At 36.2% G+C, this 26,455-nt stretch overlaps 1 protein-coding gene across 7 annotated transcripts in view; it reads right to left on the bottom strand.

Annotated features, from left to right (window-relative positions):
• The window catches only part of PTBP3 (polypyrimidine tract binding protein 3), a 116,290-nt gene that overhangs the window by 15,686 nt on the left and 74,149 nt on the right, over nucleotides 1-26,455 (bottom strand). For all 7 annotated transcript variants that reach the window (XM_046023752.1, XM_046023753.1, XM_046023756.1 and 4 more), the window contains 3 exons: nucleotides 19,676-19,786; nucleotides 18,036-18,210; nucleotides 219-296 (listed from right to left, as the gene is read on the bottom strand). In XM_046023752.1, coding sequence (XP_045879708.1) covers nucleotides 219-296; nucleotides 18,036-18,210; nucleotides 19,676-19,786 — 364 coding nt within the window. The remainder of the gene's footprint in view (nucleotides 1-218; nucleotides 297-18,035; nucleotides 18,211-19,675; nucleotides 19,787-26,455) is intronic.

The raw sequence follows: 26,455 nt of genomic DNA, 5'->3' as shown, positions 1-26,455 counted from the left end.
CTCGATCCCAGGACTCTGGGATCATGACCTGAGACAAAGGCAGACGCTTAACGACTGAGCCACCCAGGAATTCCTATGATGAGCCACTTCTATGGTTGATTTACATAACGCTTTTATTGTAAATCCTTCGAATATGGTGCTATTTTTCATCTTGATAAGTTCCTAGAACATACAGATGATGACAAAACCATTTCAAATTCAACTTAAAAAAAAATCACCTGTAGCCTGATGAAATCCAATGGCTGGGGCAAATCCAGCAGCCCCTGCATAGGGTGAAGAAATTATACCTGGTGCACCTAGTGGGGAAGAGAAGCTAAAGTAAATAATTTTATCTCCATAAATATGGTTATCAAAGCAATATAAAAAAAGTCATGACCGTATATTATTCATAAAGAGATACTGTTAAGATTTGTTCAACAGGTGCTTCTTAATGTATACATAAAGAGCCTCTGCCCCTTCTACAGGTTAACCCCTTTCAGCTGGGTCCGAGGTTCACAAGTCCAACTTTGCTGTTATTTAGTTTTGTGTTACTGGTTATTTCATTTTCATTTATTTAGTTTTGTTACTGAGGTTGAGATTTATGCCCTTATTGAGAGCACAGTTTCTCTGTGAAAAAAGTCAAATATTTATTAAAATGTACTGTACCTAGAAAGTTCTGTTTTGATGAAAAGAAATATGAAATAAAAATCCCTGTTTTTGAAAGGCCTACAAACAAAAAAATATAAATTATTGGAGATTCATATACTAAGGATCTGGTGGTTTAAACACAAAATACTGTAAGTGGTCTAAGAAGGGATCACAGAGGATCCGCTGTGATTGTCTGAAGGTTTCTCAGGAGATAAAACCTGAGCTGGACATGATGTAATTGAAAAGCACAGTGCTTAGTGTATCCCAGATGCCAAACAAATGCTGGTATTCCTCCCTTTCCTTTCAGAAGCCTGGTGACTATGCACCAGCAACAGAAACAGGAGTTAGTTCCAACGGGAGGAATCAATACTAGTAGGAAACAATTTGGTTTTGGACATGTCAAGATTGAGGTGATGGCAAGACACAACTGGAAATAAGGCAAATTCAGAAATTAACTAGTGTTAAGACACAGATTCATAAATCATCTATGTAGAAACAAATGTGAAAACCACATGAATGAGAGTTCTACTAAAAATGACAGAGGATGGGGTGCCTGGGGTGGCTCTGCGGGTTAAGGGTCTGACTCATGATTTCAGCTCAGGTCAAGATTTCAGGGTCCTGAGATCCAGCCCCACATGCTGGATGGAGCCTACTTAAGATTCTCTCTGGCCCTCTCCTTCTGCTGCTCCTCCCTACTCCCCTCTCCTGCTCGAGCATGCACCCTAAGAAACACATACATACAAGAGAAGACAAAAAATGGAGAGTTAAAAATGAACCTGTGAGTAATAGTACACTTAAGTGGTAGAGGAAGGAAGAATATTCTAAGAAAAAAGAGAACAGACTTAGAAAGAAAAACAGAACAGTGAATTATAATTTTTCAGGATCTAGAGGAATAGCGTTTAAGTGGGTAGGGGCATAAAAGTCAAAGGGAATGAGAAATGTAAGAAGAAAAGAATTTTAGAGCAATAGTGAGAAGTCAGATTTTAAGAGTCAAGGGGAGGGTTGCTTTTCTCTTTTTAATGAGAGGGTGATGAGCATTTTATGGGAAGAAATATGTAGGCTATATTCTCCAGAGGAGCTAAAAGCTCAAAAAGTTTATTTTCTTCATTAAAAAGCGTTAACAGAATTCCGTAAATATGCAGTTATGATTTAGTAAAATAATTAAAGAAAATGTATAGTCATTAAGAGACTTCAGGGATACAGCTAGCAAGGAAAACTGACAATGAATGAAGATAGAAAAAATGAGGTAAGTGACAGAGGAAGTGATGAAATAGGAAGAGAAACATAACATTTACTGAAAGCACATAGTGAGTCAAGCATTCTTCTGCTGAGGAAGCACTGAACAAAGGAGACAAGAATCTGTCTTTGATAAACTTACGCTGGAGTACGTTCAAGATCACAGATAAAATGATTCATTTTTAAAACAGAAATAACTATATTTAAGGCATAAAGGAAGACTTCACAAAGAAGTTTCAATAGGGATATGAGTAATTATGAAAATTTACACCAGGAAGTTAAACATGAGAGATACAGCAGACTGTATTACTGTTGACAAGTATTTACTTGTCCCTTCCGTGACATATGCTGGCTAGTACTGTAACTTAAATACCACACTTATTTTTAAGAGAAAGAGAGAGGGAGAGAGAATCCTAAGCAGGTTCCATCTGCAGCATAGAGCTGATGAGGAGCTTCATCTCACCACCCTGAGATTATGACCTAAATTGAAATCAAGAGCTGGATGCCTAACCAACTGAGCCACCCAGGCGTCCCCAGTACCACATATTTTTATGCAATTCCCACTGCACTTAATCACGTGACTACACAGATATGACATGTATCACCCTCTCTACACAGAAGCTTCGAGAGGCACTATGGGTTTACACCAGCTCTCCTATTTTTCACTCTCTGTCACAAGAATGTCACTTCTCAAATGTGGTGACACTTTCAGCCTGAGCCCTGGATACACGTGAAATACACGTGAGAGGCTGTTGCAAGAACGGATTCATAGCTGCATAAATGTCAGTAGCATGAGAGAAATAAATGTTAATTGTTATAAACCACTGAGATGTGGGGGGGGCAAGGAGGTATCTTTTTTTTTTTTTTTTTTAGATTTTATTTATTCATTTGACAGAGAGAGAGGGGGGCAGTCAGAGGGAGAAGCAGCTCCCTGTTGAGCAGGGAGCTGATGCAGGTCTTGATCCCAGAACCCTGGGATCATGACCTGAACCAAAGGTAGATGTTAACCAACTAAGCTACCCAGGCGCCCCAAGGAGGTATTTTTAAAACACAAAAAAACTAATAACAGATGGCTATGGGGGGATTGTGAGGTTGTGGGGCAGAAGACTAGTGGTAGGTTTTAGAGAAGAAAGGGAAAAGAAATTTTTTTAAATAGGGAAAGATTTTGAGGGAAGTATCACAGAATGCTAAACAGCAATGAAAAAAAGAATTGTCAAACAATTAACAGGGATAAATTTTAAGTAATTTCCTCCAAGTAAAATATGATTAATAAGAACATTTGTTAAAATCTGACAAAAGTGGGGCACCTGGGTGGCTCAGTGGGTTAAAGCCTCTGCCTTCGGCTCAGGTCATGATCCCAGGGTCCTGGGATCGAGCCCGGCATCGGGCTTTCTGCTCAACGGGGAGCCTTCCCTTCCTCTGCCTACCTCTCTGCCTACTTGTGATTTCTGTCTGTCAAATAAATAAATAAATCTTAAAAAAAAAAAAAGAAACCTGACAAAAGTATCATTGACAGTTTCCAGTAATATATACTCCTCCAATAGACACAGAAGCAGTTTAGCAAAGTAACCTTTAGAGACAATGAATTAGTATCTTTATGAAAATATTATACAAACCTTTATGAAAAGACTCAAGATATGAATGGTCAAGAATAGATATTTTACATTTGGAAAACGTACCACAACAAAAGGAATTAAGGCAATAAAAATTGTGAGTATTTTTATCAATGAAATCAGTTTATCAGTAATATTCATAATAGCAAAACCCTAAAGAAAAAAGCTTAACGTCTAAATTGGAGAATGATTAAATAACTCATGAGTCACTTTCTAACCTATAAAGCCATTTAAAATATTATGAAGAGTGTGCACTACCAAAAAAAAAAAAAAAGGCATAACCATAGTATTTCTAGAAATTGTGAATACAGTGGCAGATTAAATAATATAGATTATCCTTAATGCAGAAAGTGCCCAATGAAAGAATGAAAAGATCTTTAAAAAAAAAATGATAAAGAATACCCAGGTCAGGGGGTGAGAGGGAGGGAAGGCTGGGTGATGGACAATGGGGAAGGTATGTGCTATGGTGAGTGATGTGAATTGTGTAAGACTAATGAATCACAGATCTGTACCCCTGAAACAAATAATGTATTATATGTTAATTTAAAAAATAATTAAAAAAAAAGAATAACCAGGTAAAAAAACCTAACCCCAAAAAACTGAGCTTCGGTTTTGTCAGCCTCAAAGGGTAATAGACAAGATGCAAATTCTAGGATTGGCTCAAGGAAGGAAGTCAATAGGTGATCTTTATGGCATTAATCTAAAAGTGTATGCCTAAATAACCTACCCATCTCACCCTCAGAGAAGACTATAAGAAAAGGTGCCTTTGTGTCTAGCAAAGAAGGAACAAAAAATTTTCTGAAAAGTTCTAACCAAATGCAAGCTCTGCCAATTTGCAGCTCAAATTCATTATTTCTTAGGAATCCAAAATAAAAAATAAAGTTGTAGATTTAGACTGAAATGGTCTAAATCTGAGTTTGGTCCCAAACGCAGAGCCTTTAGTGTTTCAGACAAATTCTCTCTGGAGGAGCATACCACAATCCCAAGCTTTAAAGAACTCATGTAATTAATTCTCTAAGTAAAATGATTACAAGAAAGAGAGAGAGAGAGAGAGAGAGAGAGAGAGAGAAAGGAGAGGGGAGGGGAGGAGAGGAAAGGAAAGGAAAGAAGAGGGTTGGAGGGAAGGAGGGAAGAAAAAAAAAATCTAATAGAGACACAAATGCTATGATTTCAGACATAAGAATTATCAGATGAAGGGGCGCCTGGGTGGCTCATTTGGTTGATTGACTGCCTTCAGCTCAGGTCATGAACCTGGAGTCCAGGGATCCAGTCCCACATCAGGCTTCCTGCTCAGCAAGAGGTCTGCTTCTCCCTCTGACCTTCCCCCTCTCATGTGCCCTCATTCTCATTCTCTCTCTCAAATAAGTAAAATCTTTTTTAAAAAAAATAATTATCAGATGAAGATTTTTAATAGTACACTTGAAGAAATAAAAGATATGCCAAAAAATATCTGAAGGCCAGGAGACCCTTAAAAAAAAGAACAAAATAAAATTTCTAGAAATGAAAAACACAATCATTAAACTCTAAATTACTGGACAAATTTAACAACAGATTAGATTAGCAATAAGCTTAGAGACCATTTGTAAAATCAAAGTTAGGCCCTAAGGAATTATCAAAAATGGAGCTTAGAGAAATAAAGAAACAGAAAATATGAAAAAAAACCCTGAGACACTCAAAATACAGTAAGATAGTATAACAGGTCAAATCAAAGTTCTACAAAGTAAGAAAAGAAACAGTGAGACAGGAAAATATATGAAAAGATAATTTCTAGAACCAATAAAAGGCAATAATCCATCAAATCAAGAAGCCCAAAAAAGCTCCAATCAGAGTAAATATATCCTTAGACACATCACACTGAACCTACAAGACATCAAAGATGAAGAAAATATCTGAAGAATAACCGGAGAGAAAAAAGCAGTAGTTTGGTTGATACAGCTGACTTTCTAAGAGCAAAAATGAAAACCAGACGTCATCAAATGATTTAATACACTGAATGAAAAGAACAATAAATATACCTAGATATATATTTTATATCTAGAAATATCTAGAACTCTGTGGTAGGAAAACTATCTTTTAAAGCTGACAGCAGGGGTGCCTGGCTGCCTCACTCAGGACAGCATGTGATTCTTGATCTCCAGGTCATGGGTTTGAACCCCATATTGGTTGTAGAGGATTACTAAAAAATAAATAAGCTTAAAAAAATAAAGTAAAATAAAATAAAATTGACAACAAAATAAAGACATTTTTGAACAAATGAAAACTTCAAATATGCTACCATGGACTTCCCTAATGAATACTAGAGGATATACTTCAGGCAGAAGGTAAGTGAACCCAGATGGCATATCTGAGTTGCAAGAAGGAATAAAAAGTCTACAGTCATGGATGGCTTGATCTAAGTGAATATTTATTACATAAAACAATACTAACAAATTGTCAGATTAAAATAAAAAATTTTAAAACATAACAATAATATCATGAGTTAGAAGGTAAAAGAAGTAAAAGGAATTAAAGTGCCCTAAAATGTTTATATTATATAAGGAAAAGAGACAGTATCAGTTTAGATTTTAATAAAATAAGTATGAAAGTTAAAATTCCCAGATGAGGGGTGCATGGGTGGCTCGGTTGGCTAAGCATCTGCCTTCGGCTCAGAGCATGATCTCAACGTCCTGGGATCGAGCCCTACATTGGCTCTCGGCTCAGGAGGGAGTCTGCTTCTCCCTCTCCCTCCCCCTGCTCATTCTCTCTCTCTCAAATAATTAAGTAAAATATTTAAAAAAGAATCCTAGGTGAAAATACAAAACAGTATCAAACTTCAAAAACAGCAGGAAAGACAGAGTAATAAATGTTAACAAATATTTTTTAAGATAGATATATTTGAATAAGAGAGAGAGACCACATAAGTGGGGTGGGAAGGAGAGAGAGAGAGCAGACTCTCCACTGAGTGCAGAGCTTGATCCACGATCATGACCTGAGCCAAAACCAAGGATTGGATGCTTAACCAACTGAGTCATGCAGGTGCCCCTATTTTGGGTCAGGCACGAACATAAGAAATGAAAGACAAAACAACCTACCCTGCTAAAGCATAATTCTAGCGATGAAAAAAAATACAGTAAATAAGTTAACTGTAGGTAAGAAGATGACAAATACTATAGAAAGTAGAACAGGAAGAATCAGGAGTACTGAGGGAGGGCTGGTCAGGGCAGGTTAAAGGCAGCAGCAAGAAGGGCCGCCTGGGTGGCTCAGTGGGTTAAAGCCTCTGCCTTTGGCTCAGGTCATAATTCCAGGGTCCTGGAATCGAGCCCCGCATTGGGCTCTCTGCTCAGCAGGGAGCCTGCTTCCTTCTCTTTCTCTGCCTGCATCTCTGCCTACTTGTGATCTCTGTCAAATAAATAAATAAAATCTTAAAAAAAAAAAAGGGCAGCATGAAGAAAATAGAGGGTATCTGAGAGAAAAGTACTCCAGGTAGAGGGAAATACCCACTGGGTAACCTGGCAGTAGAAACATACCTAACATGTTCTGTAATCTGGAGGGGCTGTCAGTTGGGTAAGCAGAAAGAGCAAGGGGGTGGGCATCAAAGAAGATATTCAAAAAGTAAAGTTGGAATGGATGATATAGGGCCTTGTAATCCAAGGTAAGGACGTGAGCATTCACTCTGAAGGAAACAGGAAATTGTAGAGGGCTTTCAGTCGGCGTTAGACTGAAAGTGATAAGACTTAGTTATCTAATTTATACCCAAATAAACTGTATATACATAAAAGTTGTTCTGTGAAGTTTTGACATATATATTTTTAAAATTATATTTAAATTCAATTTAGTTAACATAGACTATATTATTAGTTTCAGGGGTAGAATTTAGTGATTCATCAGTTACATATAATACCCAGTGCTCATTACATCACGTGCCCTCCGTAATGCCCGTCACCCAATTACACCACCTCCCCAACCTTCTCCCTGCCCTAGCAACCCTCAATTTGTTTCCCATAGTTAAGAGTCTTTTATGGCTTGTCTCCCTCTTTTTTAATCTTATTTTTCCCTTTCTCTAAGTTCACCTGTTTTGTTTCTTATAATTTTTAAAGATTTTATTTATCTATCTGAGAGAGAGAGTGAGTCAGCACATAAGCAGGGGGTGGGACAGAGGGAGAGGGAAAAGCAGACAGGGCTTGATCCTAGGACCCTGAGATCATGGCCTGAACTGAAGGCAGATGCTTAATGATTGTGTCACCAGACCTTTGGCTCAGGTCATGATCGTAGGGTCATGGGATTGAGCCCCACATCGGGCTCCCCACTCAGCCTGGGGAAGCCAGCTTCTCCCTCTCCCACTCCCCCTGCTTGTGTTCCCTCTCTTGCTGTCTCTGTCAAATAAATAAAATCTTTAAAAAAAATAATAAACTGCCCAACTCTATTCCAAAGTGTCATACCTAAATTTTACATTGCCACCAACACTGTATGCCACTGAAAAATGGTCCACATCCTTGGTACAGTAAACTTTATAAAATTTAGATATTCTAATGTGCATGCAGTACTATCTTACAGTGACTTTATTTTCCACTTCCCTGATGACTAGAGCTGTTGAGCATCTTTTCATGTGCTTGTTTCCCTTCATATACCATCTTTTGTAAAGTATCTTCAAATCTGTGCACTTTTTCTTCATTATTATTGAGCTGTAAGGGGTCTTCATATAACTTGATATAACTAATTTGTCTGATGTATGTGTTGCAAGGGTTTTTCTTCAAGTCTATAGCCTGCCTTTGATTTTCTTGATCTTTCAAGCACTAAAACGTTTAAGTTTCTATTTTAATTCCAGTTAGTCCTTTCAGTTAATAATTAAGCAGACACTTAACTGACTGAACCACCCAGGTGCCCTACTGAGGATTTTTTTTTTTTTTTGAGGACATTTTTTTTTAAAAAGACTTACTTATTTACTTAATTGAGAGAGAGTGTGTGTGTTTGTGTGTGTGTGTGAGTGTGCATGCATGCATAAGTGGGAGGCAGAGGATCCCAAGCATGCTTTATGCTGAGCAAGGTGCCCAATGTGGGGCTTGATCTCACAACCCAGAGATCATGACCTGAGCTGAAGTCAAGAGTCGGACACTTAACCAGCTGAGCTACCCAGGTGCCTCTAGTGCTACCCAGGTATCCACTGAGGATTTTTGCATCCATGTTCATCAGGGATACTGGCCTGCAGATCTCTTTTTAAATGGTGTCTTTATCTGGTTTTGGTATCAGGATGATGTTGGCCTCATAGAATGAATATAGGTTTTCCTTCCTCTTTTATTTTTTTGGAATAGTTTGAGAAAAACAGGTATTCACTGTTCTTTAAATGTTGATAGAAATATTGATAGAAATTACCTGTGAAGCCATCTGGTCTTGAACTTTTGTTTGTTTCAAGTGTTTTGATTACTGATTCAGTTCCTTGGCTGGTTATCAGGCTGTTAAAATTTTCTATTTCTTCCTGTTTCTGTTTTGATAGTTTATGTTTCTAGGAAATCTTTCATCTAGGTTGTCCAATTTGTTGGCATATAGCTTTTCATAATATTTTTTATAATTGTTTGTCTCTCTTTGGTGTTCATTACTTATCTCATTTGTGATCTTATTTGAGTCCTTCCTCTTTTCTTCTTGACAAGTCTGCCCAGAGGTTTATCAATTTTACTGATTTTTTTTCAAAGAAAAAAATGATCTGTTTCATTGATCTGTTCTGCTATTTTGTTTTTATTGTTTTTAGTTTCTATATTACTTATTTCTGCCTTCATCTTTATTATTTCCTTCCTTCTGCTGGTTTTAAGGTTTTGTTTGTTGTTCTTTTCTAGCTCCTTTAGGTATAAGATTGTTTATGTGAAAATTTTCTTGCTTCCTCAGACAGGCCTGTATTAATTCCCTCTTAGAACTACTTTGACTGTTTCCCAGAGGTTTGGGACTGTTGTGTTTTCATTATCAATTGTTTCCATGTACTTTTAAAATTTCTTTTATTTCCTGGTTGACCCATTCATTGTTTACTAGCATGTTATTTAACTTCCATGTATTTATGATCGTTCCAGATTTTTTCTTGTGGTTGACTTCTTGCTTCACAGCATTGTTATCAGAAAAGATGCAAGGTATGATTTAGATCTTCTTGAATTTGTTGGTTTGGTTTGTAGGCTAATATGTGGTCTATCCTGGAGAATGTTGAATGTACACTCAAGAAGAATGTGTTCTGCTATTTCAAGATGGAATATTCTGAATATATCTGTTAAACTGATTTGTTCCAGTGTGTCCTGCAAACCCACTGTTTCCTTGCTCTCTGTTTAAATAATCTATTGATGTAAGTAAGTTTCCTACTATTACTGCATTCCTATTGATTAGTTCCTTTATGTTTATTAGCTATTTTATATATTTGGGTCCCTCTATATTGGGTGCATAAATATTTATAATTTTTATATCTTCTTGTTGGGCTGTCTCCTTTTTTGTCTGTTACAGTCTTTGTTTCAAAGTCTATTTTGTATGATATTAGTATTGCTACTCTAGCTTTCTTCTGACATCCATTTACATGACAGATGTTTCTCCATCCATTTACTTTCAATCTGCAGGTGTCCTTAGGTATGAAATGAGTCTCCTGGAGGCAGTGTATAGATGGGTCTGTGTTTTTTTTTTAATATTTTTTAAAAGATTTTATTTATTCATGAGAGACAGAGAGAGAGGCAGAGAAGCAGGCTCCCCACTCAATGGGGAGCCCAATGCGGGATTTAATCCCAGGACCCTGGGATCATGATCTGAGCTGAAGGCAGAATGCCTAACCATCTGAGCCACCCAGGCACCTTAGATAGCTCTTGTTTTTTAAATCCATTCTGTCAACCTATATGTTGTGATTGGAGCATTTACTCCATTTATACATTCAAAAAGTAATTATTGATATATGTGTTTATTGTTATTTTATTACTTGCTTTGTGGCCGTTTCTGAAGATTTTCTCTGGTCCTTTGCCTTTCACTTCTCATCTTTTCCTGATTTTTCTTTAGTGATGTATTTGATTTTTTTTTTTTTAAAGATTTTATTTATTTAACAGAGAGAGAGAGAGATCACAACTAGGCGGGGGGGGGGGGCGGTGGGGGGAAGTAGGTTCCCCATTGAGCAGAGAGCCCCATGCGGGGCTCAATCCCAGGACCCCAAGATCATGACCCGAGCCAAAGGCAGAGGCTCAACCCACTGAGCCACTCAGGCGCCCATGGATTTCTTTCTCTTTATACTTTGGCAGGTTTATTAGTGTTTTTGATCTATTGCTACCATTAGATTTGTATATGATCTCTCCTGCATAGCAGTATATGTTGATGGTTGCTCAAGTTTGAATCCATTCTTTCCTCCTCTTCTCATGTTTTAGATATATCTTACTGTATTACATCCTTTTATGTGTGTGATTTCCTTGACTTATTTTTTATAGAAATATTCATATTTTTGCTTTTGTGTTTCCCACCTTTAAACTGTCATTTTTGGTCTTTCCTTTCCACCCAAAGAGTCCCCTTTAATGTTTCTTGCAGGGCTGGTTTAGTGGTCATGAACTCCTTTCATTTTTGTTTGTCTGGGAAACTCTGTCTCTCCTTCTATTCTGAATTATAGCTTAGCTAGGGAGAGTATTCTTTGCTTCTGGTTTTTACCATTCAGTACTTTGAATGTACCATAAACAGCGAAACTTTTAATGCTTGATATACAATACATAAATTATTTCCTTTTTTTGATTTGTGTTTTTTATGTTCTAAGAAACCTTTGTCTATCCCAAGTTGCAAAGATTTTTTCCTATTTTTTTCTTGTAGAAGTTGTACAGGTTTAAAATCTTACATTATAGGTCTAAAAATCCACTTCAAGTCAATTTGTCAGTATAGTACAAGATACAGAAAAAAATGTTTATTTTTTTCCAATATGAGTATCTACCTGTCCAAAAACTCGCTGAAAGATCTTCTTTCCCCATGGAATTTTACATTTTGAAAAATCAACAAATTAGATACATATGGGTCTATTCCTACACTCTGTATTTAGCTCCATTCATGTAAATCTATATTATATATCCTTTTTATACCACCAAACTAGCTAGATTTCTGCAGCTTTACATTAAGTCTTGCATTTAAAAAAATTATTTAAGGGGCGCCTGGGTGGCTCAGTGGGTTAAAGCCTCTGCCTTCAGCTCAGGTCATGGTCCCAGGGTCCTGGGATCGAGCCCCGCATCGGGCTCTCTGCTTGGCAGGGAGCCTGCTTCCTCCTCTCTCTCTCTGCCTGCCTCTCTGTCTAGTTGTGATTTCTCTCTGTCAAAGAAATAAAAATTTAAAAAATAAAAAAATAAAAAAAAAATTATTTAAAATTACTTTGACTATTCTCATAGCTTCTTTTTCCATTTCTATATAAATTTTAGAAGTTCAGTGCATCTTTTGAAAGTAGGGAAAAAGAAAATAAGGGCTTACAAAAAGAAATAAGGAATGCAATTTTATCAAGTTGTTAAATATAAAATCAAGAAACAACAAGGCTGAATTTCTATATTAGCAACACTGAAATAACAATGATCACTGAAACTTACACTGCATTTATTCCAGGAACCATTCTAAACTCTTTATGTACATTAGCACGTTTAATATTTATCACAAGCCTACCAGTTGAGTACTATTATTATGTTCATTTCACATATGAAGAAACAAAAGTGGAGAGCAGTTAAGCAATTTGCCCAAAGTAACAGAGATTATAAATAGTAGGTCTAGAATTAGAATCTAAAAAGTATGATTCTGAGGAATAAATCAAAAAAAGCATGGAAACATTTATGGAGAAGAGTCACCAAATTCTCTGGAAAGACATTAATGAACATTCAAAAAAATGGAGGGATGTACAATGTTCAAAGACTGGAGGACTCTGCTATAAAGATGTCAATTATCTTCTATGTAATTTATAATGTCAATGTAATCCAATGGAAACCTCAATAGCTTTTTTTTTTTTTAATTTCTGAGGACTTGACAAGCTCATCCTAAAATTCATAAGATGATCAAGTATTGCTAAGACACTCTTGAAGAAAACAGTGAAGAGATTTACTCTATCAGATACTAAGTCCTGTGGAGATGACAAAAGGAAAGACTAATAAACAGACCCATGAACAAGGCCAAGGAAACTACTAAAGCAAATATTCAGCTGAAATTAATTGGTATGTGTTAACAAGTCTGAAGCCACTTTTTGTGTATTACAGGATTGAGCAAATCAAGTAAACAAGGTGAGACTAAAACACTAGAAGAAGGTATCTCCTTCTTGAAGTAGGGAGGTAACAGTACGAAAAGATGCTAGGTTGGAACTAGAGGTATTAGTTAAAATCTGTGGGTTTTTAACCACATGGAGACATACATTTATGAAGCATACACAGAGAAATGTATTTATGAAGTATATACACACATATCCCAGTAATGTTCATTCAAAATGCCTAGAAGCAATGATGCTCCTGTTACCAATGAGCACAGCTAATGCCTGGATATTGATTTCAAAATACCATTTCCCACTAAAAGGAACTGGGACTCATTGAAGTAGCCAACTGCAGCAATAGGACAGGGAAGGTAAAGAAGATCTGAACTATCTTCAGCCAGAAAGTCAGGAAATGTTCAAATGACGATAGGGGTATGTCAAAGGGCCACAAAAGCCAGCGTGAAAGGGTTCCTACTGGCCAAACCTGGGAAAGTTGAACACAAAATGAAAAATAATAGTACAAAACCTATAGAATAAAATAAGAATCTCTAAGATCATACTGACATGAAAAAAACAAATAAGTACTAAAGCCATACAGACCTAATGCACAGTATAATGAATACAGACACCATAATTATACTATAATTATGTGATGTAATATACATCATTACATCACCAATCATTACAATATATAAATCTATCAAAGTAACTTGTTACACACCTTCAATTCACACAATGTTATGTATCAAATTCATTCATAATGAAGGAAGGAAGGGAGGGAGGGAGGAAGGGAGAGAGGAAGGAAGATGTGAAAAGAAAAAAAATCCTTTGTAATAAAATTCCAGGTAATAACTGTCAAAGGAAGGACAGAATTAACAAATCTCCCATAAGGCAGCCAACACAGTAACAAAAAATCTTTGCAATGGATGATAAAATTACTGAGTGAAAAGAGATGAAGAACAGTCTATTTATATAGTCTCAATGATTCACTCTACAAATTAATTACAAAGAAAAACAGTAATTTTACTAGGAAGAAACTTGGCAGAAACCACCTTAATAAGTGATCAAAGTTAGTATCACCAGGAACTGGATAAACTGACATCATGTGTCTTCTGATTTAATCAACTGACAAAAAGGTAACACTGTTTTAAACAGACATTCATATTGAGAGACAGTCTATGAAATACCCAACATGAAATTGTCACAAATGCAAAGATCACCAAGAACAAAAAACGAGGAAATGTTCCAAATTAAAGGACTCTAAAGAGACATGCCAAATAAATTAGCCTGATATTGGTTTAGATCTTTACCAGAAAAAATTCTCTTATAAAGAACATTACTTCTGCAAGAGGTGAAATTTTTAATAGATCTATGGATTAGAGAATCCATATTCTCTAATTTTTGTATTGTATGAATGTTAATTTCCTGATTTTGATTAACTGTGTTTAGGTAAGAACATCCTCGTTCTTAGAAAATACACACTGAGTTTTCATAAAGAGGCATCTTGCCTGCAACCTACTCTCCAGTATTAAGAGGAAAAAGAAAAAACAACTACCCACCCCCTCAATATAATCAGAGAGATGATAAAGTAAATGTGAAATGATGTGAACTAGGGAATCTGGATAATTCTGGTTATAAGGGAATTCTTTGTACTATTCTTGCAACTTAAATTATTTCAAAACAGTACTACTAAAATACTATAAACTTTAGGAGCGCCTGGGTGGCTCAGTGGGTTAAAGCCTCTGCCTTCCACTCAGGTCATGATCCCAGGGTCCTGGGATGGAGCCCCACATCGGGCTCTCTGCTCAGCAAGGGAGCCTGCTTCCTCCTCTCTCTTTGCCTGCCTCTCTGCTTACTTGTGATCTCTGTCTGTCAAATAAATAAATAAAATCTTAAAAAAAAATACTATAAACTTTAGAATATGAGTATATAATTTTATGATGTCAGGATAACAAAGGATTTCTTTTTCTTTTCTTCTTTTTTTGGAGAATATATATATATATATAGAACAGTAACATATATGTAACAGAATATACATGTATATATATATATATATACACACACACTTAAGATTTTGTTTGAGAGAGAAAGAGAGCACAAGCAGGGGGAGCAGCAGGTAGATGGAGAAGCAGGGAGCCTGACATGGGACTTGATCCCAACACCCTGGGATCACAACTTAAGCTGAAGGCAGACCACTTAACCAAGCCATCCAGTCGCCCCAGGAAATACATTTCTTTTTTACCAGCATTTTACTAATGCAGAAACTGGGATACACAGAGGTTCCACAACTTGCTCAAAGTCACACAGCTAGTTAAAGGATGAAGCTATAGTTCACTAATGTGTTTCTACTGAACAATGAAAATAATGACAAAGAAAAAAAAAGTTGGTTTTAGTCACTGATTCATTCATTCAGTCTTGAGTTGATTTCATTAATTCAGTTCCAAACAGTTTTTAAGTCTACTAAAAGCAGGCCTAGGTCCTTTGGGGGGAAAAAACGCATTTTTTTTTTCAGGTCACCTGCAAAAGTGGGTTCCTGGATAATTTGTAACAGCTTCCCAATCTCTATCAAGCCGTGGTACTAGACTCTGGCTTCTAAACTGAAGAATACTCTTTCCTTGGCTTTGTAGCTCAATGGCCTATGCTAACAGGTAATGATTTTGTTTAATGGATAGACCTTTCTCTGAATTTAGCAGTAATTTAGCATATGAGATAACAGGCAGGTGTCTATCTATCCTTTTATAACCCTTCTTGGTCCTAACATATTTTTTTTTAATTATTTTTTTAAAATTAACATGTAATGTATTATGAATTTCAGAGGTAGAGATCAGTGATTCGTCAGTCTTATATAACACTCAGTGCTCATTATAGCACATGCCCTCCTTAATGGCCATCAGCCAGTTACCCCATCCCCATCCCCCAGCAACCCTCAGTTTGTTTCCTATAATCGAGTTCCTTATGGTTGGTAACAAAGGATTTCTTAAACAAGACATAAAAAACACAAATATAAAGAACATGGCAAATAAATCTGACTAAATAAAAATACCATGACAATAAAAAAACCAATAAGCCAAAAATGGAAGAAACTATTTGTAACACATAAAACCAACAAAGGACTAGTGGGTATGATATATATTTAAAAATTCCCACAAAAAGAAAACAAGAAAAAAACAAGAAGCCAAAGACACACACACACACACACAAATGGCAACAAAGTTAAAGAGTAAGGGGGAATGGCCAATAAATAAAAATACATTCAACCTCAAGGGTGATCAGAAAAATCTCACAGCAGCATTGTCCATAATAGCCTCAAGCTAAAACAACCCAAACGTCTATCAACAGAGGAATGGATAAACAAACTGCAGTATATTCATACAATGGGTATCTATACCCTTGACAGTACAGAGAATGAATAAGCAATAGCCACATATATACATATATAAATATGGATGAATCACAAGTCACAAAAGAAGATGAAGAGCATGATACCATTTACATAAAATTCTAAATAAAGGATGAAAAAATGTTTAAATTAGCACTTAGGGCTGCATAATGCGTGGTAAGAAAAACACACACAAGGGAAAAGCAGAAAAGCAGAAGAATGATTACCATCAAATTTGAGACTGATCATCTTGGGGCAGGGAGGGAGAGAACATAATCAATGAGAGGACTACAAGAATGTTTCTTCAGGCTGTATAAACACATTATTTCTTAGCCTGGGTGATAACTACATGGGTGTTAAGAAATATATTTGCATATTTTAGAAGCTCTTCTAATGGTATAATGTATGTCACTAAAAACAGAGTACTTATGACTTAACCTAGGAACTGTAAAGAACCTTTAAAAAAAAAAAAAAAAAGAACGGAAAGTGAAGTAGGAAATGCTCAGGAGACTGGTACTGCAGGAGCCAAGAGGAAAAAAACAAGGGAACAGTGAACTGCATCAAATATTAGTGAGAAGCAGAGTAAACATTCACATAATACTAAAAAAAAAAAAAAAAAAAAAAAAAAAAAAAATTATTATTCTCTGTTGATGAATTAGTTATCTTATTAAGATGGAGACATTACTTTGTATTGAGATTTATTGAAACAATGAAAAAGGATGTTAATAATCTGATATTGTATATTCAGAAACCAAAATTCTTGATATTTTTAAAATGTCCTCCTTCTACAATGTAGGACATTAATCACATCAACAGTATATATTCAGTTACTAGAATAAGTGCAATTCTGCATTTGATAGCCAAGTTTTGGTAAACTTTAATTACAGCCTCAATTATGCATTGTAGAAACTGTAATTACAAAGACCTCTGGGCTCTACCAAACTGGATATGCTGAGTAGAGGCTGGTAACCAATATTATAACACAAAAATCTGGTTAGACCAAAACAAAAATTTTAACAATGTAGGAACATGAACTACAATTCACTTGGCTTTTCCAGTTATAAATAACAAAAAGCTTTTACTTGGAAATAAAGTTACAAACTACTTTCCAGAAAAAGCTGGACACTTGGCTAAGGATTCATTTTTCTCACCTGTAAAATAAAGATGGACTAAATACCACTTAAGGACACAATAAGCAGTATTTCATGGTGTCATCTGAGAAAGGGAAACCAATCACAATGGGAAATAAAATTTAATACTGATCTAGATAATAAACCACACTTCTGAGGGCTGCAAAACCAAAAGGTATCATACATGAACCTAATGATATAACTGGGCCATTCACTGCTTTGTCCTTTTTTATTTTAAAACTATAAATCTATTGATAACTAATTTTAAATAAGGATAAAAAGCTCTTCAAAGCAGTATTTGCAGAGACAATTCAGAAGGCTGTATTTTTATTAATGCAAAAATGCAACTTCACACAAATTAAAGGTAAAAATAGGAGTTCTGATATTTAAAAAACCAAACAAAATAAGATAAATTCTCTTCTCAAAGAAGAGGATTTCTATGGGATTATGCTATTTACATAAAGGGCACTAATTTAGGCCCTTGTTTTAAAATACCACTTCAAAAGAGAGAAGCATTTCTTTCAAGAGCACTTATATCAATATTCTATGGCTATAAATCAACACATTCAAAGCCATGTTAATATGTAACACTATTAATTTGAAAGAAATGGTTGTATGGCTTATAAAAGAATGTGTAAGATTAATGTTAGAAAATAAGTTTTTAACTCAATTTTAGATAATCCATTTGTTTTGCCAACTAACAGAATCTACTAATACTAAGATTTAATCAATGAACACATTTTATTCCAAGATTTTTTTCTTTCCTTTAGAAATCTTGAGAGAATCCAAGAAGAAAAAGGGTGATACACATGGATTAATAAATAAACTTATAATTTCAGAAAACTTGCTTTGTGACTCAAAATGGAACTACTCACCAAAAGCAGCGGCCATAGGGGGTTCAAGGGATGGCTGGCCATCACCAGTAGGAAGGTCTAAACGAGTGAAGTCTCTGCTTTTGTCATTATTATATTTCACATTAAGGCTGGTGAGCTTGGAGAAGTCAATACGCAGAGTGCAGCATGCATTATAGATATTCTGGCCATCCAGAGCCTAAAGCATGTAAGAAAGGGACTGATGTTTTGCAAGACAACAACACTGATAAATCAAGTAGCTTCTACTTTGACAGAGAGTGGCAATCAAGTATAAAGCAGAGAGCAATGGACTAATAGCCAAAGATCTGTGTTTACTTGTACCTCTGTCATTCACTATGTGAACATAAGAGAGAAAAAGAAAATCTCAGTTTTTCACAATGTTATAATAATCCCTATCTTATCTGTGGTAAGATTAAATGAAAGAAGAGAAATTTAAAAGTTTGGAAAAATATTATACATTATTGAGCATCATACTAGCTATTATTTTAAATTATTTTGTCCCAACAAATGTTTAAGAATGATTTGATTTTATATTTCATCTTAATTTTTTAGTATACTTTATGTAGGTTAAGATGAAATAAAGCCTTTGTAAATGGAACTTTTAAGAACCACAACATATGAAGTATCTCTTTTTTTTTCTCTTGTAAATTTATTTTATAATAGTTTGAATAACAATCTGAGGGAAATTCTGCAGTCAGTTCTGATATAAGACCAAAGATCAGCAAAGCTTCCCTTCACAATAACAAAAACTTATCAAAGGGATATTTGTAGTCACTTGACTTCCACAAATGCTAAGATTTATAAAAACAGAAATCAGAAACCAAAATACATAAGAAAATGCAAATATACAAAAATATTTATAATAAGTTACTGATGAGTACGTTATCATAATGGTATAAAATAATATATACAAAGGGTACAGCAAATATAAAGTCTATACTCCTAATCAACAGGCAGACAGTATACAAAAAATTACTAAAAACCTTAGTCCCTATCTTTGAAAAGAAATTAGAAGTAATTCAGATACTGACACCAGAGAGAATTAGGGTTAGGAACAGATCTCAGTAAGACATGGGTGAAATATAACCAAACCGAACATGAAATCTTACATCTTGTCAAAACCCAAGCACACGCGCGTGCACACACACACACACACACACACAAGGAAAAAAAAAGGGCAATATAAACCAACAGCAGCAAACTTCCTAAAATGTAATATCTTCACCAATTCAGAGCTCAACAAAATTCAATAGCAAATATGGTTACAAAAACGATGATATCAACCAATATGGCTAATTTAATAGAAGAAAATGAAGACACAAGGACAAAGATAATTCTACTTTACTAGTCAGATTTTATTAGGAATACTGTGCTCCACTCTAGACTTTAAATATGACAGAAATGAGTCCCAAAGATCTGAGAAGTGATAAATGATTTGAAACCAGTTCATATGAAGGAAGTTAATTTTTACTTATTATTTTAAAAAGCACATGGAACAGTGCCTTTAAAAACAAAATTTTACATTATGTATAAATTATAAAAACACATGGTGAACTACAATAAGGGAAAAGACATGATGGCATTCTTTGCTATCACTGAAGTGACTGATAAACAAATAAAAAATAAAGAAAGATTGTAATTACCATTTTGGCATAATGTGCATTCACGGGGTCAGCATATTGAAGCAAGGCTTGAAACTGATTATTCTTTGTAAAGGTGATAATCTTCAAGACTGTGCCAAATTTGGAAAATATCTGGAAAAAGTTCACATTAGCAAGGAAAAAATTAGGCTAATGTACCTTTATAAATACAACTTGATTCATGAATTCCATTTTATTTTATTATTATTTTTTAAATATTTATTTATTTGACAGAGAGACATACAGCAAGAAAAGGAACACAAGCAGAAGGAGTGGGAGAGGGAAAAGCAGGGTTCCCACCAAGCAGGGAGCCCAATGTGGGACTTGATCCCAGGACCCCGGGATCATGACCTGAGCTAACGGCAGAAGCTTAACGACTGAGCCACCCAGGTGCCCCCTGAATTCTTTTTTTTAAATGAAAATAATTTCCTCTATTAAAACTGTTGGCACAGGGACATCTGGGTGGCTCAGTCGGTGAAGTGTCTGCCTTTGGCCCAGGTCATGATCCCAGGGTTCTGGGATCAAATCCCACATTGGGCTCCTTGCTTGGCAGGGAGCCTGGTTCTCCCTCTGCCTCTGCCTGCCACTCTCCCTGCATGCACGTGCACATGCGCTCTCTGGCAAATAAAATCTTTAAAAAAAAAAAAACAACTGTTGATATAAAAATGACTTATACCCATGCATGGCTTAAAACAGTGCCTGACACAGTGCATGACAACAGGAACTCAAATATTTCACCTATTTTACAGTATGTCATAACTGGCACAATACTGAAAACATGACACTACAATAGGAATTAATCAGTGTTGTGAGATAATGGTGTTACAAAGCATATGAATGAAACTGGAAGAGTCCTATGGATCAGCTATTTCACCATGAGAATCAGCGTCTATTTCTTGAGATTTTTATAGGCAGAGAAACTACAAAATGTTCCTCTAGAGGCTGCTCTATTAATTCATTCAATATTCACAGAGCACTGTTCTACACCCTGGGAAATCGGCAGTGAATAACAAGAGACTCTGCCTTGAGGAAGGATAGACCATAAGTAAACAACATGATGTCTCATCATAAAAAAGTGTTATGAATAAAAATGAAATGAAAAAGGATGAGAAATATCAAGTGTTGGGGAGGATGTGGAGCAAACAGAACCCCTGTGCACTGTTGGTGGGAATGTAACATGGTGTATCTGCTATAGAAAATAGTATGGTGGTTCTTTGAAGAAATAAAAAATACAATTACCATATGATCCAACAATTCCATTTCTGAGTATAAACCCAAAAGAACTGAAAGCAGGGACTCAAAGAGCTATTTGTATACCCATGTTCACAACAGCCTTATTTGCAAAAGATGGAAGCAACCTAAATATCCACCCACAAAAATGTGGTAAATATACACAATGGAATATTACTCGGCCTTTGAAAGGACGGACATTCTGACACATGCTACAACATGGATGAACCTTGAAGACATTTAAGTGAAATATGCCAGTCACAAAATAAAAAATATGCATGACTCCACTTATATGAGTAACCTAGAATAGTCAAATTCACAGAGACAGCAAGTAGAATCTTAGTTACCAGGGGCTGAGAGAAAGGGGAAATGAGGAATTATTGTTTAATGGGTTTCAGCTTATGAAGAAAAAAAAAAATTTTGTAGATACAAGATGTCTGGTGATAACTGAAAAACAATGTGAGCGTACTTAATGTTACTGAACTACACACTTAAAAGGGGTTAAAATAATAAAATGTATATATATTTTAAACCCCTCAAAATAAACCATCTTAAAGTCCAAATACTAATTTTTGGCAAAAATATTCTTTAACATATTATCAGCTCAGAGTCAGACACTTCTTAGAGGAGATAGTACTACTTACCAAGATTTGTGGAAACAATTTGTCCTACAAGAGCTAACCAAAAAATGTTATTATTTAAAATCAGATGTCTGAGGGTTCTTTATTTAATGTCTTTAAAAATGTAGATAATTTAGGGACGTCCGGGTGGCTTGGTTGGTTGAGCGACTGCCTTCGGCTCGGGTCATGATCCCAGCGTCCTGGGATCGAGTCCCATGTCGGGCTCCTTGCTCGGCGGGGAGCCTGTTTCTCCCTCTGCCTCTGCCTGCTTCTCTGCCTACTTGTGATCTCTCTCTCTGACGAATAAATAAAATCTTTAAAAAAAAAATGTAGATAATTTAATTATGTTCATATTTAGAACTCCAGGATCTTAATCTCTCATTTAACTATTTTGAAAAACATAAGTAATTTGCTTTTGTATTTTTTAAAAAACATTTTATTTATTCATTTGACAGAGAGAGACACAGCAAGAGAGGGAACACAAGCAGGGGGAGTGAAAGAGGGAAAAGCAGGTTTCCCGCCAAGCCGTCTGGGGTTGATCCCAGGACCCTGGGATCATGACCTGAGCCAAAGGCAGACACTTAACGACTGAGCCACCCAGGCACCCCTTGTTTTTGTATTTTTAATGGTCCTGTAACAGGCATTTCTTCAGTATACTTGTGTGTCCTAGATAATAGTCTTAGAATTTATAAAAGAATACCAAACTGCTATTATCAAATACTATCTCTGAGTGTCCTTAATAGCCAAATGGTCCTCCCTTTTTAACTGGGAGGCCTGCGTGGCTCAGTCTGTTAAGTGTCTGCATTCAGCTCAGGTCATGATCTTGGGGTGCTGCTCAAGCCCTGAGGCAGGCTCCCTGCTCAGCGGGGAGTCTGCTTCCCCTGTCCTCTACCCCAACTCATGGTGTCTCTCTCTCAAATAAATAAATACTTTTTTTTTTTTAAAGGACCAAATTTGCCTTCTTCTCACATGACTATCAAAGAATATAGATTTTAGGCGCCTGCGTGGCTCAGTGGGTTAAGCCTCTGCCTTCGGCTCAGGTCATGATCCCGGGGTCCTGGGATCAAGTCCCACGTCGGGCTCTCTGCTCAGTGGGGAGCCTGCATCCCTCTTTCTCTCTCTGTCTGCCTCTCTGCCTACTTGTGTTCTCTCTCTCTCGCGCGCGGTCAAATAAATAAATAAAATCTTTTAAAAAAAAAGAATATAGATTTTATGTTGTATCTTTCTTTAAGATATAAGCATTCCTTGGATAAGGAAGATGTGGTCCATATACACAATGGAGTATTATGCCTCCATCAGAAAGGACGAATACCCAACTTTTGTAGCAACATGGACGGGACTGGAAGAAATTATGCTGAGCGAAATAAGTCAAGCAGAGAGAGTCAAGTATCATATGGTCTCACTTATTTGTGGAGCATAACAAATAACATGGAGGACATGGGGAGATGGAGAGGAGAGGGAGTTGAGGGAAACTGGAAGGGGAGATGAACCATGAGAGACTATGGACTCTGAAAAACAACTAGAGGGTTATGAAGGGGCGGCGGGGGAGTGGGGGGGTTGGGAGGTTGAGGGACCAGGTGGTGGGTAATGAGGAGGGCACGTACTGCATGGAGCACTGGGTGTGATGCCAAAACAATGAACACTGTTATGCTGTAAATAAACAAATAAAAATAAAAAAAAAAAAAAGAAAAAAAAAGATATAAGCATTCTTGGGAAAAGGTCTTGTATTTTCCTTATTTCCACCTTTGGTGAAACTGTGGTCACACACCTGCACCCCCCAATCTAAATATTATGAGTGCATCAACTGAGTGTTGGCTAAAGGAGCAGCAACAGATTTTTTACTGCAGCCACAGGTAGTATTCTAAAGTCCAAGATTGTATCATATACAATTTTGCCCTGGTGTTCCTCTCTAACCACATTTCCTGATACTTTTTATTTACACCAACAATGTGCAGCTGTCTATAGTTCTCTAAATATACAAAGTGGTTTCAGACTTCTAAGCTTATACGTGTGGGTATTCCCTTTCCTTAGAACTCTGTGCCGAAAACAATATATTTTCATTTATCTTTTCCAAAACTCAGCTCAGGAAGTAATGACACCAGAAAATTCTCTGCCTCTCCTAAATATAAACAGAGTTCATTCTCTTTCCAGAGTATTACTCCCTTCTTGGTCTCAAATATAAATATTTATTTTGTTTTACTTACATTGTACTATACATTTGTCTACTTATCTGCCTCCTTTAATTAGACTGAGAGCTCCTTAAAGGTATATACTTTGTCTTAATCATTTTTATATCACCGAATGTAATTCTTGACATATAAATAGGTACACAGTAAATGCTTATTATTAACTGTAAAGAAGTATACTCAGACCAGATTGGAGAATTATGGCAACACACAGTTTTCTGGTTTTGTTTTTTTTTTAAAAAGATTTTATTTATTTATTTGATAGACAGAGATCACAAGTAGGTGGAGAGGCAGGCAGAGAGAGAGGAGGAAGCAGGCTCCCCACCAAGCAGAGAGCCCGATGCGGGGCTCAATCCCAGGATCCCGGAATCATGACCCGAGCTAAAAGCAGAGGCTTTAACCCAATGAGCCACTCAGACGCCCCAGCACACAGTTTTTTAAAAACAAAAACATGCCTGGGTGACTCAGTGTTAAGCGTCTGCCTTTGGCTCAGGTCATGATCCCAGGGTCCTAGGATCGAGTCCCACATCAGGCTCCTTGCTCTGTGGGGAGCCTGCTTCTCCCTCAGCCTGCCATGTCCTCTGCTTGTGCTCTCTCTTTCCTTGACAAATAAATAAAATCTAAAAAAAAAAAAAAATCTTAAATAAACATTTTTGATGTAAAATATTAATGAAACAGCAAGAACATATAATTTGTTCTCAAATTTGGAATAATTTTACACTAAATTATGCATAGAACTAGTTAATTTTCACTTAACTTTCAGATTTCCTTAATGTTTACATTCTTTGTCTCATTTAACTTGAACACCAAGTATAATGTACATCCTGACTGTTGTCTGGTTGTGTGATTTTTAACTGAATGTGCTAACAGAATATAAATGTACTGAACTAGGGGTGCCTTGGTGGCTCAGTCATTAAGTGTCTGTCTTTGGCTCAGGTTGGTCCTGGAATGGAGCCCCACATCGGGCTCCCTGCTCAGTGGGAAGCCTGCTTCTCCCTCTTCCACTGCTTGTGTTCCCTCTCTCGCTGTCTCTCCTGTCATATAAATAAAATCTTTTAAAAAATTAACAAATAAAAAATAAATGGACCAAACTGGCTAATCATAGAGAGTTATCCAAAGTTCCCTTGACTGTATTTGCTGAGAGAGGAACTACGAAATCATTCTGATACTTCTGAACAAAGTGAGGACCAACATCAGGGAATCCAGGCTAATGCCTCAAGTGTGATTTTAACATCTTTTCATAATTACCAAAATACTAATTTTTAAACAAATTTGGTCTCATAAGATTATCATTCAGGAAAGTTTAATACGTATAGATTTATTAATATTGATTACAATAATAACTTGACTCTGTGACTCTATTTCCCTAATATATTTATTATGCTGTCATAGACACACAAACTCAACTCTTGTTGTTTTCTGTGCATTTTAATCTTTTCAGACTTTAAAAATGGGATAAAGAGAATACTAAGATCAAAGTCAGGTAAAATTAATCTTCATCATGATTTTTATAAAAGTAGCACTTACCAGAGACTGAAAAAGTTCATTTGTATTCACTTGTAAAAAGTGTATTGGCCATAATTTGTTTACAACAATTTTTGTACCCCACAAAACAGTAAGACTTAAGAACCAGAATTTTATTTTATTATTTTTAAAAAGATTTTTTAAAATTTATTTGAGAGAGAGAGAGAGCGAGCACAAGCAGGTAAAGAGGTGGAGGGAGAAGCAGACTCCCTGCTGAGCAGGGAGCCAAATGCAGGGCTTGATCCCAGGACTCCAAGATCATGACCCGAGCCGAAGGCAGATGCATAACCAACTGAACCATTCACTGTGCCCCAAGAACAAGAATTTTACATTACTAGCACTGACTCTTTTGATATTGAAATAATTGCTTTTTCCAAGTTATTTTTCTTTGTTCTGCAATTCAAAACGATCAGTCCTTTATCCCAAAGACATTCATCTAATGGACATTCATAAAAGTCCCCCATAAATAACAGTACTTGGAAGTAATGGATTATATGAGAACATTGTTTTGAACTTTTTCGGCACACAAAGGAACTTTTTAGTATGCAGTTGAATTTACATTATGGATCAGTTGATAAATGTCCTCTTTATCTACAAATACTCTATGTGATGCCATCTAATCCAATGGTTTTAATTATCACCCATACGCTGATGATAACCACATTTCCAGCCCTGAATTCTTACACCCAATCCAGACTTATTTACCAACTGTCTATTCAACATCTACCACTTGCACGCCTAACAGGAAGCTTAACATCTCTAAACCACTAACTCCCACCCTTGCCCCAAATCTTTTTGCCCCTTCACTCAGTCTTCACTATCGTAGTACAAGATTGCTGTATTTTACCAGAGGCTCACACCCAAAGTCTGAAACGCATTCCTGATTACTTTTCTTTTTCTTCATAATCCACATCTACTCAAACCATCCGCACATCCATTATCATCACTTCCTTGACAACACCCTCATGTGGGTCTCACCATCTCTCATCTGGACTATGCCAAGATCGTCCACTTACGCCCATACGTTTATTCTTAACATAGCAACAAGAGTGATTTCACTGCAACATAAATCTATCATTTTACTACTGTACTCAAAATCTTCTAATAGCTTCCCATCAGCTGGATCCCAACACTTCTGAGACTCTATCATTTATGGCCTTCCTACTTCTTACACTACAACAACATAGTCTCATACAACAAATATCATTTCTGATATTTCAACG

This window comes from Meles meles, chromosome 11 (genome assembly GCF_922984935.1).
Source record: "Meles meles chromosome 11, mMelMel3.1 paternal haplotype, whole genome shotgun sequence".
Classification (NCBI taxonomy): Eukaryota; Metazoa; Chordata; class Mammalia; order Carnivora; family Mustelidae; genus Meles; species Meles meles.
The sequence above is the reverse complement of the archived record's forward strand: the minus strand, read 5'-3'. Positions and strand labels throughout refer to the sequence as shown.